General features: G+C 41.3%; 1 protein-coding gene across 1 annotated transcript in view; it reads right to left on the bottom strand.

Moving 5' to 3' along the window:
* Positions 1-373: 373 nt before the first annotated feature.
* The window catches only part of rapgefl1 (Rap guanine nucleotide exchange factor like 1), a 76,181-nt gene continuing 62,416 nt past the window's right edge, over positions 374-14,138 (bottom strand). Inside the window, exons 4-16 of the mRNA XM_023348704.1 lie at positions 11,799-11,970; positions 10,266-10,363; positions 10,040-10,152; positions 8,210-8,377; positions 8,041-8,138; positions 7,156-7,278; positions 6,873-7,051; positions 5,691-5,781; positions 5,527-5,577; positions 5,347-5,434; positions 3,622-3,686; positions 2,685-2,739; positions 374-2,580 (exon numbers count right to left, since the gene is read on the bottom strand). Of these exons, the coding sequence (XP_023204472.1) occupies positions 2,456-2,580; positions 2,685-2,739; positions 3,622-3,686; positions 5,347-5,434; positions 5,527-5,577; positions 5,691-5,781; positions 6,873-7,051; positions 7,156-7,278; positions 8,041-8,138; positions 8,210-8,377; positions 10,040-10,152; positions 10,266-10,363; positions 11,799-11,970 (1,426 nt within the window). The 3' untranslated portion in view covers positions 374-2,455. The remainder of the gene's footprint in view (positions 2,581-2,684; positions 2,740-3,621; positions 3,687-5,346; positions 5,435-5,526; positions 5,578-5,690; positions 5,782-6,872; positions 7,052-7,155; positions 7,279-8,040; positions 8,139-8,209; positions 8,378-10,039; positions 10,153-10,265; positions 10,364-11,798; positions 11,971-14,138) is intronic.

The raw sequence follows: 14,138 nt of genomic DNA on the forward strand, positions 1-14,138 counted from the left end.
ACGGCCTGAAACTGGATGATATGGTACAGATGGAGAATAAAAAAGATCTCACTGCCCACCAGAGCTGAGAACGGCAACCATCCATCCAACCATCCAACCAACCAACCACCCATCCAACCATCCAACCAACCAACCAACCAACCAACCAACCAACCAACCATCCATCCAACCATCCAACCAACCAACCAACCATCCAACCAACCAACCAACCAACCATCCATCCAACCATCCAACCAACCATCCAACCATCCAACCAAACAACCATCCATCCAAACAAACAACCATCCATCCAAACAACCAACCATCCAACCATCAAACCAAACAACCAACCATCCAACCAACCAACCATCCAACCAACCAACCATCCAAACAACCATCCAACCATCAATCAAACCAACTAACCAAACAGCAATCCAACTAGCACTATCATCCATCCATCCATCCATCCATCCATCCATCCATCCATCCATCCATCCAACCTGCAGTTAGAAAGACAGATCAGCCTTCATGCCCGGGTCCATCAGCTCTGGAGGTGATCAAAACAACAACAACTCTTTAGATTTCTATAACTGGAGTAAATATGACAGCAGCGTGATGAGCTGTACAAACAAGAACCAAGCGATCCAAACACAACTGGACTGAACTGAACAGAACTCTACTGAAGAAGGAGTAAACAGAACCTCTGTGTGTCTCTGAGCCCTGAGGTTTGACAAAAAGTGCTTCGACCAGCCGGCGCCGCTTCCAGCCACCTCGGTTTATTGCCTCAGACCCGTCAGAACGGACCAATAGGAAGCCGGTTCTGGGCGGGGGTAGGCAGGTCCTTTGTAGAGCCGGCTGGTCGTTCAGGTGTGACAGCAGGTAGAGAGAAAGAATTTGATCAACTCTGAGGAGTGATGTCATCCCATCAACACGACTGATTGGCTAAATGTCCGGCCAATCAGATTAAAGAATCACGCTCTCTTAAAGGACCATTCCTTATTTTTTACTCCAGGTTTAACCAATCAGGCGGAGGTTTATGAAGTTTATATAGTTTATATCTGAAACCCAGAGGTATACAACAGACTGGTCCTTTAAGAGGAGCCTGATCTGGATCATGTGACCCTCAAACACTGTGAGATGTTCAGGGACCATCATCATTGTCTGGAAACACAAAGACTGTAGAGTCTTCAGACGTTGTTCAGTAGAAAACCAGCATCTACTCTCTGTGATCCAATCAGGTGAGTTGGTGCTCCGTCGGCGTCCACGAGTCCGACCGTCAGTGAATGCATCATCACCTGCCTGGACTCTGAGCGGAATATGGCAGCAGGTATGAAGCCCGGGTCGGCCCCAACATCAGGACCGACCTGAGTCTTTTGTTAAAAACATGAAATCCGCCTCGGCGCGAAACGAAATGATGGCTGTTTTCCTCCTCGCTGTGAACATTTACAGATCAGTTCTGGACAGAACAGAGAACCGCTGTCGGTCTCTGTCCGCAGTTCAGATCAGACGATCGCTCTGCTGCAGCCCCACAAAGTCACAGTACCATCAGCCCTCTGCGGGGGGCGCTGTCCTGCTGCAATAGCTCTGTATCCTCGACCCGTTTGGTCCATGAAGTCAGTGAAAATAAAACCTGAAGTCTGGAAAACCACATCACATTAAATCTTCCAGCCTGACTCCGGCTGAAGGAAGCTGATTGGACGATGCCTGCCATTTATCTGCATTCTGATTGGTCCTGATGGGGTTGGGTCATCAGTTGCTAACACACAGCAATGAAACAGCCTATTTTTTTCTCCAAATATTGTTTCAGGAGAAACATTAAAGCTAAAGGTTTGCTCTTTAATGCATCTTCTGAATTTAAAGGAACAGCACCTAACACCTACTGCCACCTGCTGGTAGAGAAAGATAAACATTTGCTTGATGCTTCACTTTTTTCCTGTATTTTATAGCTGGATCATGGCTGTTCTCCCGTTTTTTAAATGAATAAAGAGAAAAATCTCAGGTAATAAAGACAAAGTTTGATATCTCTTTAAGAAGATAACTTTTTATGCCTTTCTGTAACATAAAGATGATTCTCTGGGAGTGCAGGAGGGCGGCAACCATTTTTCAAAAGGGGCCCATTGCCCCACTAACCCCCCCTCAGGAGCGCCACTGATTTTCTGCTACTGCAGCTGAAAATACGCAGAATTTGAGGTAAATAGAAATAAATATGCGAATCGACTGGGTAGACTGGTTTGTGGAGGAGCCGTAACTCCACTTTATGTTCCAGCTGTGTGTTAGGAACCAATGCTTAGGTTTCGGGTCGGTTCTGGTTCTGCAGAGACGAACCAGAAACAGACGAATGAAACCAGAGTTCTGGGTCTCCAGGTTCGGAGGTGTGTCAGAATGTTTTATGTTATATGATGAAGAGGAGCAGGTGTAAATCTAACGTCCGGGTCATGATCCTCCTCCTCCTCTTCCTCGCCGCTCCTTCGTCCCTCTACGTGTCTTTGGGCTCCAGCTTGCAGGACATGTCAAACAGCAGGTTCTGGTTGTCGATCACCTGCAGCTGACGGACGTAGGCCTTCGTCTGCAGGTGTGAGGGGGACGTCTCTGTATCTATGGCTACCAGGAAACATCACAACATCAGTGAGCAGTCGCAGCTGCAGTGGCAGAAACCTGCCACCAGGTGGAGACAGACAAGACGATGAGGAAGAGTTCGGACTCACCCAGCTGGGAGCTGCGGTACCGTCTGATGGTTCTCACCATTTCAGCCACTTTATGCTGCAGAAAAACGATAAATATGAGATTACTGAGGCTCTGCGGGTCGTGGTTCACAGCACAGCAACAACAGATTAAATCTTACCAAGTACTTTGTGTAGTTTCTACTGCAAATATCTTTGTCTACTTGAAATAAAACAAAACTTACTTAGAAGTAACTTTTCAGCAAGAGAGAGGACATTCTTTTAAGACAATAATTTCTTAATAATGGTGAAAAAGTTGTAGTTCCATTGGCAGATTATTTCACTTACAACATGGGAGAAATGTCTTGTTGGAAGTGAATTTATCTGCCAATTTAACTACAACCTTTTCATCATTATTAAGGAATTATTGACTGAAAACAAGCTGCTCTCTCTTGCTGAAAAGTTACAAAGTTGTAAGTTTGTTTTTCTTATGTCAAATGTACTAAAATATTTGCACTACAAACTAGACCAAAAACATTGGGTAAGAATTTAATAAATTAAATAAGAGCTGATTTAGGTGCTGTAAAGTTTTCAGTAAAAGTGAATTAAGGCGGTTCTACTTTTTATAAAAGCTTGGTTGTAAAAAGATAAATAGTTTGTGTTTTACCCCGATTCAAATTTAAGTTTAACTGCAATTGGGAGCCAAAAGGAATCAATCCAAGGGCCACAAATGGCCCCTGTGCTGCTCTTTGGACATCCCTGATCTCAAGCTTTTCAGTTCATTCAGCGCCTCTGGAGTTTTACCTCCAAACTTCATCAGTTTTCAGTATTTTTTTCACATGCAATGATTGTGAAACAGGTCTGAGTCTCTTTCTGTCACTTTTAAGCTTTATACCTGATAACAACTGTTAAGGTAACCTACCTGTAAAATAATTAAACATCTGAACATTTCCATTATGTTGTAAGTGGACAACAAACTCACCATCTTCTCAAAGTTGACAAATTCTCCGTGGAACGTTTTGCAACTCTCGTGAAGAAACGTCAAATCTGCAAACAACACGAATCAGAGCGGTCAAGAATCTCACTGATGGAGACAAACGGATTCATCAGATGTGTCCTGTGTTACAAATGATCAAGAATTCACTAAATGAACAGAATTTTATTGCATTTTAAACAATAAAATGTTTATTAAAGGAATTAAATTATTTGTTTAGAGGCATCTTTTAAAGTATTTCTAATATTATATAAAAAAGCTTAAGAAATAATTTAAAAATCTGCAGAAATGCTAATTTTTAAATCTGATTAATCAACAGAAGTATCAATCACTATAATAATCATTAGTGTTTTTCACTTTTCACCCACCGGGGGCGCCAGATCACAATTCAAAAATAACAGTTTTCATCTTTTTTTTCCTTTAACCTACTTTCATCCGACTGTGTTGCCATGGAGATGGACAGTGTCAAGCTCCCCAGCATGTCCTCTCTAATAATTAGCAATTATTTACCTGAGATTTATTAAAAACATAAAAACCAGTGAAACTGTGAAAGGTTACAGGACTGTTGGAAATAATAAAAAACAGAATTTTTGGTTGAATTTTTTATTCTCTTCTTGTTTGGCAGATAAACAAAGAGCCGAATGGCCAGCAGGTCCAACCACGTCTGTTCCTCAGCTGGGAGCAAAGCCCCATGGGAAACGTAGTTAAAGTTCTACCTGAAAATGAGCCGATAATCTCCGCTAACGTCTCACTGAGGATCCTCTGAGATGAAACAGTTGGTGAATAAATCACCACATAAATAATTAAATTCTCACTTTCTTCTTTTACTCTATTTCTTTTTCATATTTTATGATCTTTGGAAATGTAAATAATTACAACCAGCATGAACAATACTGTAAGCTTAAACTTGTTGATATTTATTTATCATAAACATCATATAAAAAATGGGAGGATTTTGTATTTCAAGCCATCACTATAAAACACTTACATTAACCTCTAACTGTTTTTTCTAATTGTTTACAAGTGTTTAGCCATACTGTTGCTTTATCAATTAAGTTACATTTTTTCATTTAAGTTAATGTTAAATAGTCCATTAAAGCTGCACTAGAATAAAAATATTTAGCCAAAATATTAACTTGGGGTAATTTGTGTTTTTATAGTTTGTTTTTACAAATAAATACACTAATTTATTAATTTATTAGAGGTAATTTGGGAACAGCAAAGTTTCCAGTAAAAGTCTCTGGATAAATGAGGTTTAAAAAAAATGTTAGGTCAAAAAATGTGGAAAGAACAAAAGAATTGTTAAAAATCTGTAAAAAAAATTTTTAAAAATTAAAAATTCAGATTTTTTCCAAGCAATTTTTTGACTTTTCAAACTCACTTTTTTTTTTCTTGGGAAACTTCTGAAAGTTTTTGTCTGAAATTTACTGCTTGTTCCAGAAAAAACAGCAGCACTTTTTCCATCTTCATGATTCAATTAATATTTAAAAATATTGGTCAACTTTAAAAAAATAAGTAGGTTGGTGCAAAAGAAGAAATAATAACTATGTTATAATATATATATTAAGACTTCAGGAAATTTGTGTTTTTATAATTTGCTGTCACAAAAATACAGTGAGAGGACTGAAAAAAAAAATCAAAGGAATAGTTAAAAATCAGTGAAAAACCAGTGAAACCCATCAGTTTCCTGAGTTCTGCTCGGGTTCTGGTCACCTTTCAGCAGCAGCGGGGTGAACGGGATCAGCGGGGGCCTCAGGCTGGTGATCAGGTCTCTGTAGGATTTGTGGTTCCTGGACGGGTCCTGCAGGAGAAAAAGGTCAAAGGTGAGCATCATGTTTTTGAACTGGGTCGGTTCTGATCGGCACAGACCCAGGATCAGCGTGGGAAACTCACAGCGATGCTTTCGAACTGCTGGAACTGCTTCCTGAACTTCCCCGGAAGACCCTGAGAACATCAGAGGAGATTTCGTTATCAGAACCAGAGGATCTGGTTCTACAGACGGACTTGGTTTAACAGAACCGCCCTGTCTGTTCTGTTAAAAACCCGGCGGGTCGTACCTCCCAGGTGAGCCGCAGCCTGCTGACGGCCGGGTTGTCCAGACCCAGAACCACCGCCAGGAAGGACAGCAGGTCCTGCTGCTGTTTACAGCTGGAACAGAGCAGAACCGGGTCAGTTCACGGCCTGAACACCAGGAGGCAGCAGAGAGCTGCAGAGGACTGATGCCATTCAGTTCAATTTAAATACTGATTATTGATCATTTATCCCCAATACTGATCACAGTATATGATAAGTTCAACTGTATATTAGGTTCATTGGAGATAGAAAAACAGAGAAGGAAGCTGAGAGTTTTTTCTGAGTTTGAAAAGCTGAACATTTTCTAGAAAACAAAAAACTCAGAAATACTTTAATTTGAAAAGTTTAAAACTTGCTAAAAAACACACTACATTTTTAAATATGTTCTTTCTAGAAAAAAACTTTTGATTAGCTGCTGATTAATCTCAGAAATGTTTGAGAAAAAAAAAAATTCATAAAAAAATAGGAAATTTCTCAGTTTAAAATGTGGTAAATTTTCTAGAAACAACTGAGACATTTTTCAGTTTGAAATGTCAAAGATTTGTGAATAAAATATAAAAAATGTTGAGATTTACCTCTGAACATTTTTAGAAAAAAAAACGTGGAAATTTCTGAGTTTCAAATGTCGAAATGTTTTGACTTTTGGAAATTTTCTGGGTTTCAAAAGTTGAACATTTGACTTTTAAAAAATCAAAAATTACCAAACATTTTCTAGAAAATTTCTGAAATCAATCTAAAATATTTAAAACGGTTCAGAGATGTGATAAGCCCCATAAATGTCACCAAATGTCTGTTTTTTCTCCTGCAAATTTTCTACTTTTCATATTCAGAAATTTCCATGTTCTTTTTTTGAAAATTTCAAAAAAATATTTGCAGAAAGTTACTTCTGCTGTTTCTTCTCGATGTACAATGGCATTAATACATCTAACATGAACAAGATTTATTTATAAATCTAAAGAAAAATGTTTCTTGACTTATTTTTTTATTGGGGGAATAAATTCCAGTTGAAAATTATTAACATTATTATGTTAGTCTCTCTGGGAGTCATCTAATTACGCATTTATTTATTTACCAAAAATGAAAAATAATTAAATTTGTTCTATGAAGGGAAATAAAATGTTTACATTAGTGATCCTTTCTGTAGTTTGTGTCGATAATAAACTCACAGCGCTGCGATTTTGATGAACTTGCGCAGCAGCTGGATCCTCTTCGGCAGCGATTGGCATTGCAGGATCTCCGTGGCGACCCAGTGCTGCACCTCGCTGCAGCGCTGCAGTACCAGCTCCAGGTTGAGAGGGCGCCAGCGGGACTGCTCGCCGTGAAATACGTAACAGATGAACTCCACCTGCAGGGGGCGATATGGGTGTAGCATGGGATGAAAAAGTTGCAGATTGTTTTTTTCAGCTAATCACGTTTTTTAAGATTTTTTTCATCAAACGTTTTTCTGACCTCATGAACGCAGCTGAAAAGTTCCCAGTCGAACACCACCAGCTGATTGGCCACTTCCTCTGCCGACATGTCGTGAAGTTTGCTGTCGCCAGGCGTCCAGTGGATCTCCTCAGGAAGAGGAAGCTGTAGGAAGTGACATCAGAATTAAAGATGAAAAAAACTCCAGACAGAAATCTATCTTCATTGCTGAACTTTGAACCCAATGATAAGCATTTATCAGTAGTTAGCTTTAGTTTTCCAAAATATGGGAACTAAAATAGAGGTTCCTCAAAGTGTGGCACTTGGCCCCCTTTCTTTCTCTTAATTCAAACCTTCTTGCTCTTTGCTAAAAATAGTTTTTTACATTTTCCTGAATCTCTTTTGTTTCGTCATGAACTGGGGACATTTATGGGGGCTATCACACCTCTAACCCTTCTGAAATAGCTTACACAGAATAATTTTAAATGTACTTCCTAGAAAAGAGACAGATCTTTTTTTGAGTTAAAATCTGGACTGGACTGTTTCAAAACTGGACTGGATTGATTTTTGACTGTAAATACTCTACATCTGTGTCATCCTCATCCCCATGCCTGCATTCCAGTTAGGAATGGTGTCAGTTATCCAGTGTCACCAGTTTGATTGATTTATTTGCAGGATTTATTTATGATTTAGTCATAAACCAAATCTCCATGAACAGAGTCAACTTTGCCCTGACCCAGAAAGTATTCATAAAAACACTGATTATAATTCATGACGTAATATTCCATGGAAGGAAAACTGTCCTAATCTGTTTAAAGCTTTATTAGGGGTAATTCCTTTATTAGGGACCCGACATTTTCTCTGGTTTCATTGGCTGTCACTGCCCTACAATCAATCACCCTTCAATCAATAATCATCGATCCTCACCAGAGAGTCGAGTTCAGAGGGTTCACAGGCGAACAGGTGGGTGTTGACGCCCAGCGTGGTGAAGACGGCCTCGTCGCTGGGGCGAAACACGGCTTTTTCTGCAAACACAGCCACCATCAGTCACAGCAGGAAAAACCCCAAAACATCCACAACCGGAGGGAAGACGGACCTCCAGCTGAGGTGACGGCCACCAGTATGAGGTTTCCAGGCAAAACTGGTTGGTCCTCGCTGTACTGGAGTTTCTCTTTGACCAGCGCCAGAATCTCTCCGACCCGGCAGGACAGGCGGCTCCGGATGGTGACGTAGGAGTGATCCGGGGTGTAAACCCTGCAGAAGACTGCAAGCACGCAAAAATATCACACTGGGCTGGGAATGTTCACCAAAAAGTCTAGTTTATTTGGGTAGAACATTTAAGCAACAAGGCAGTTCAAAGTCCAGTAAACTTCACAGTTTGTCAAATCCCATCATCGAAATCTTCAATCAAATGTATTGATCCATTTTCCAGTTATTATGACTCAAAGGGAACTATAAAGAAACAGGTTTTTAGCCTTGATCTAAAGGAACCTCGTTCCTTTAAAGAATTTTAGCGTCCAGTCTCTGAGCTACAGTCCTTCAGGTGATAGAAGGCCGACGTTGTAACCGTCTTTATGTGATTCTGAAGGTTCAGATTTCAGCCTGGTCTCTAGTTTCCAGCTGTAGTAACTGAAGCTGTGCATTGACTCTAGATCGTTCGTCTTTAGGTCCAAAGACAACTTCAGTTTTGTTTCTGTTCAGCTGGAGGACGTTTTGGCACATCCACATGTTTATCTGTTCTAAGCATCTGTTCAGTGATTGGACGGTTCTGGGTCACCTGGTGACATCGTAATGTAGATATTAAACAGGAGGGCTCCAGGGATTGATCCCTGGGGTACTCCACATGTGATTTCTGTCCGCTCCGATGAGAAGTTACCTACTGACACAAAGAAATCCCCGTTCTTTAGGTAAGATCTGAACTGACCCAGTTCTCATAGTCAACAGTGTCAAATCCTGCAATGAGGTCCAACAGAACCAGCACCGTGGTTCTTCCACAGTCTGTATTTATGTGGATGACACTAAACACTGACGAGGGCTGTCTCAGTACTGTGGTAACCATGGAAACCGGAGTGAAAGACGTCAAAGCAATTTGTTGTTGTTAAGAAACACAGCTTTTTCAATCACCTTAAAGGGGCGGTATCATTTTTTATAGCACAATCAGGTAACTATGTCACCTTCAGTTGTTATCAAAAAGGCTTAAAAGAAACTTTACTTCCTGATTCAATTGGGCCTCTGTCTCTTTAAGAACTCCTGCTCTTTCTGAAGCTCCGCCTTCAGGAAGTCATCACAACATGGCTCCTCTATTAACCCTTCAACAACGTTTTTCCCAGCGTTGCTCTGAGAAGAAGCTCCTATAAGGAACTCAGCAGCTCCACCAGGTGTTTGCTAATTGCTGCTGGCTAGTCTGAAGGAGCTGAGTGGGGGCAGTGGAAGCTCTGAAGCTTCGAGGCTTTAGCTCCAAGGAGGAGCTGCGTCTTGAGGGCGGGGCTAAGTCCACCCAGGCGTTTTTCACAGGTTGCCATAGAGATCAAAGGATTTCTCACACATGCATGAAAGAATCGAAGCGACACTCCAGGTCTGTTTAGATGAAGGAATAACATTAGAACATGATGTAAAGCTAAACAAAGTACATTTTAAATGATACTGCCCCTGTAAATCAATACTTAGGGAGATTCTCTGTCCGTCTGCTGGTTATTTATGGAACTGCAGATGAACTGTTGGGTTGGTCCTTAGTATTCGAGTTAAAAGTCCAAACCTCAGATGTGTGTGTGTGTTGTGTTCAGGGTGTGTCGACCAGTGATTTGTATATCCCGACCGCAGATTGCAGCTGTGTTTGCATTTCAATTGTGAGTGTTTAAAGATCACAGCCTTTATAACTCAGATCTGTGTGTGCGTGTGTGTGTGCAGGTATCTGTGGGCGTCGTACTTTCGTCTGAGCCTCTGAAGGCCTCACGGGGCTGCAGGCAAGCATCGATACGTCTGAAGTGTCTGAACAGCGGACGGACCTGCTTCTTCCTGCTCTCCTTCTCCTCATCGGAGCTGAAATACACAAATATCCCGAATGAAAGGGAAAACAGCGAATAAACGTGATGAATATCCAACAAAAACAGCAGAATATGTAGTCATAATATCCAGAGTCTTCAACGCCTTACGGGCAGTGCAGGATCTCAGACCATCGCTGCAGCTTGAGGACGTCCTCCACCAGCTCAGGATACCGGGTCAGCTCCTGAACCGCACACATGTACAGCTCCTGCACACAGGCAAACCCACAATCTGAGCTCGTTCATCCCAAACGGAGACATCAGCACGGAGAACCCGCCGGCAGCAGCAGCAGGTTCAGCTGCTTCACTTTCACTTTCAGGCCTTCTCAGAACCAGCGTCTGGAGATTCCCATCAGGCTGCTTTCCAAACAGTTACTGTCATCGCGTGAATGCAGGAATTGGCCGATAATCATCAGGAAGTCAGGCATGTTGAGGCCTGATGGCGTCTCGCTCTCTGAGACAGATTATGTGAGATTACATCGTTTTACTGAAAGGCTGGGAAGATTCCTGTTGTTGGTTCTGGAACAACAAAGGCTGAATCCTGAAGGGTTTCAACCGTTAGGATGAAGGTTGGTCTGTGGTGGTCCGACCACCAGGGGATGTTCAAATTTAGCATCTTGCTGTATGTACCTTTTATAAAGTTACATGGTTGTTTTTTACATATTTGTTGAAACTCTTAGCATATCGTGGCAGTTTGGTACAAAACAAGTAATCTGTGAAAAAAAAAGAAATCAAGCTCCTGTCTACTCCCAGTGCAAACTAGAAACAACCAATCAGAGTGAGGAGGCGGGTCTTAGTGCCCCCCTCTTTCCCCACTCGATCTCTGTGACGCTACAGCTAGCATAGCCTGTCAAGAATGCTAAGGCTACTTAGCATGGCCACCAAAAATTGTGAATAAACAGTTTTCCTGTAATGGTGAGTTGTTTCTCTGCCATTAGCACATTTAGCAGCACATCCAAGAGATTGATTAACAGCACTAAGCCTCGCCTCCTGCCTCTGATTGGTTGTTTTTTAGTTGAGAGTGGTAAATTTCTTCAGATGGAAAAAATGGCTCTGGGAGAAGATGGAGATCTTTCTACAGATTATCTCACAACATGGTGACAGTTTTACGTAAACATATTTTTTAATAAAAGTTACAAACTGCAGCTTTAAAGCTGAGGTTTAAAGGAGGAGTGTCATGTTGCCAAAATCCTCAGCTCAAAATGTTGTGATTTTTTTTAACCTATTCAACAATAAACTAAACATGAACTATTTTAATTAAACAAATAAAGTAATTAGATTTTTTTGAAGTTTTTCCTTGCTAAATGAAAATCACCCAGTTTGCTTTTTATTTATATAAAAATATTTAATCTATTCTCAGCAATAAAAACAGGATCTGGGTCGTTTTGCTCTATTTTTAAAACAGGAATTAAAATCAGATTTGGACTACTTTAGAGTACAAGTCAATGATTAGATGTTGTCATAAACCAGACAGCGTGGAACAGGTTACCACATTTCAGTGAGTAGATTCTAATTTAAAAGTCATAGTTTTGTCCTAATTTATTGAATTTATTATTTTATCATGTAGCCTGGTCTTGCAGTCTTTCAGACTGGAGGTCAGTTTGTGTCGCTGACCGCCGTTGACCTCTGGCCTCACACCGGTACCTTGGGGAAGCTGTTGCTGCGCTCTCCCTCCTCCTGCAGCAGCTCTCTGTAGGTGTCCAGGTAGCGGAAGGCCATGTTCAGCACCGCCTGCTTCCTCTCGGCGGCACTCATGGCCGCCTCGGCCTCGCCGTCCCTCCGCTCGCTGCCCCCCCCCTCTGCCTCCAGGGAGAATCTGGAGGAGCGTTTGGGTTAAGGAGGAACCAGGCTGGATGTGAAACACGTGTTTCTGCGGCGCATGGAAACCTACATGCATTTTCTGTGTTACAGCAGGAGGAGCATCGTTTTCAGCTCAGAGAGAAACGCCGCCATGATGACCCACATTACACCACACACACACGCGCACACACACATCCTCATCCAGCTGCCTCACCAACACACACACTCTGCTTGTTTCATCCCCTCTGCCCGGCTGATGAGACATGCTTTTTCTGCTCTCTGTTTGTCCAACGCTGAAAATTTCAGCTATATTTCCCATGAAGCTTTGCTCTCCTTCGCCATCAGCTCCTTGTTCTTCTGATTTTTAATCAGGTCTATGACCATTTAATCCTGCATAGAGGACAGATGTGAACATCCTGAGAGGAAAAGTCCCTGAATCTCTGTAATACAACAAAGGGAGATTTATTTCTGTCCGTTTCTTTCACTCTTCTGCTTCCGCCCACATCCCTCTCTTCCTCTCCATCTCCCTGTGGGGGAGGATTCATGCGGATGGATGTAAAAAAACTGGCAGTTTTCATATCAGCCGTCATGAACTGAACTAATCAGAACACAACAGAAGAAAACGGCTTTCACGTCCCGTAGAGGTTTCCAGTTCAGCCGGTTTCAGAAAACTGTTTGCGGATGATGCAGGTCGTGTTAAGCTCAGATGATTCCGCAAAAACTTCCAGGAGAACGGGAAACAGTTTGCGTGACTCAGATTGTAAAGTTGTTTGCAGATGACGCACTCAAATTAAGTTTGAATGGTTATGCAATAATTTGCAGGAATGTGTGAAACAGGCGGCATCAGATTGTAAAGCTGTTTGCTGATGATGCAGTCATGTTAAGCTTAGGAAGTCACAAAATAATTGGTAGTAGAATGGGAAACAGTTGGAATGACTCAGATTGTATAGTTGTTTGCAGATGATGAAGTCGTGTTAAGCTTAGCAACAATTCTCCAGCAACAACTTGCAGCAGAATATGAAAGTCAACACAATTCAGATTGTAAAGATGTTTGCAGATGACACACTCAGGTTTGAATGGTTATGCAATAATTTGCAGGAGTCTGTGAAACAGTTGGCATCAATTTTTTAAACTGTTTGCAGATGTATTAAGAAGTCAAGTTAAGTTAGGATGGTGCTTCAATCATTTCCACAAGAATGAGAATCACTTAGCATAATTGAGATTGCGAAGCTGTTTGTTGTTTGCAGATGATGCAGTCATGTTAAGCTTAGAAAGTTCTGCAATCGTTTTCACAAAAACGTGAAACAGTCGACACAATTCAGATTGTAAAGTTGTTTGCAGATGACGCACTCAGGTCTGAATGGTTATGCAATCATTTGCAGGACTTTCTCAAACAGTTGGCATCAGATTGTTAAGCTTTTTGCCGATGATGCATCGTGTTTGTTCTGAGACTTTTAGATTGAGTCATTTGTCGCTGAAGGTGAAACAGTCAGGATTATAATCAGAACCTTCGACTCTGAGGCGATGGATTCATCAGGAAACTGGATTTCCACCTGCAGGTTTGGAGTCACGATTCAGGGTCTGGGGTATTAAGAAGTGGATCTACCAGTCGGTACTTCCCCATTCCTTGCCTCAGTCATTAGTTAGGCGTAGGAACCAAAAGAATGTGATCATGAATGCAAACAGCTGAAATAATTTCCCTGCAGGCTGGGCTCAGCCTCAGGAGAGGAAAAGTTTCAACATTCTGAACATAGTGATGCTCATCAAAGGTGCAACTTTACGTCAGTCTCACTGTGTTTCTGATTTCCACACAAACAGCGTTTATGTGACACATGAGGGTGAGACATGTTACAAACCCTCAGGAGCATGAAGACTGTACCCAACACTGGCATCTTTTCCTCTCTTTACTTTTCTACTTAATTTATTATTCTATTATTCTATTTATGAGATTATTTAGTTTTAAAGCTTGTAGTGTTCAAATTTTGTTTGTCTGAACATATGACAATTTTTTTTTTTAAATGAACTTGGATCAATTGCAAAAGCATGATGTTTCCTGGTATGCATCCTTTCTTCGTAACAAGGAGCTCAGGGTTTTCACAGGAACCAGATGAGGTGGTTTGGGAATCTGTTGGTTTCTTTTTTCCATCATCTCCAAATAAAACGAGGCTCTCATTTTATATTCAG

This window comes from Xiphophorus maculatus, chromosome 16 (genome assembly GCF_002775205.1).
Source record: "Xiphophorus maculatus strain JP 163 A chromosome 16, X_maculatus-5.0-male, whole genome shotgun sequence".
Lineage (NCBI taxonomy): Eukaryota > Metazoa > Chordata > Actinopteri > Cyprinodontiformes > Poeciliidae > Xiphophorus > Xiphophorus maculatus.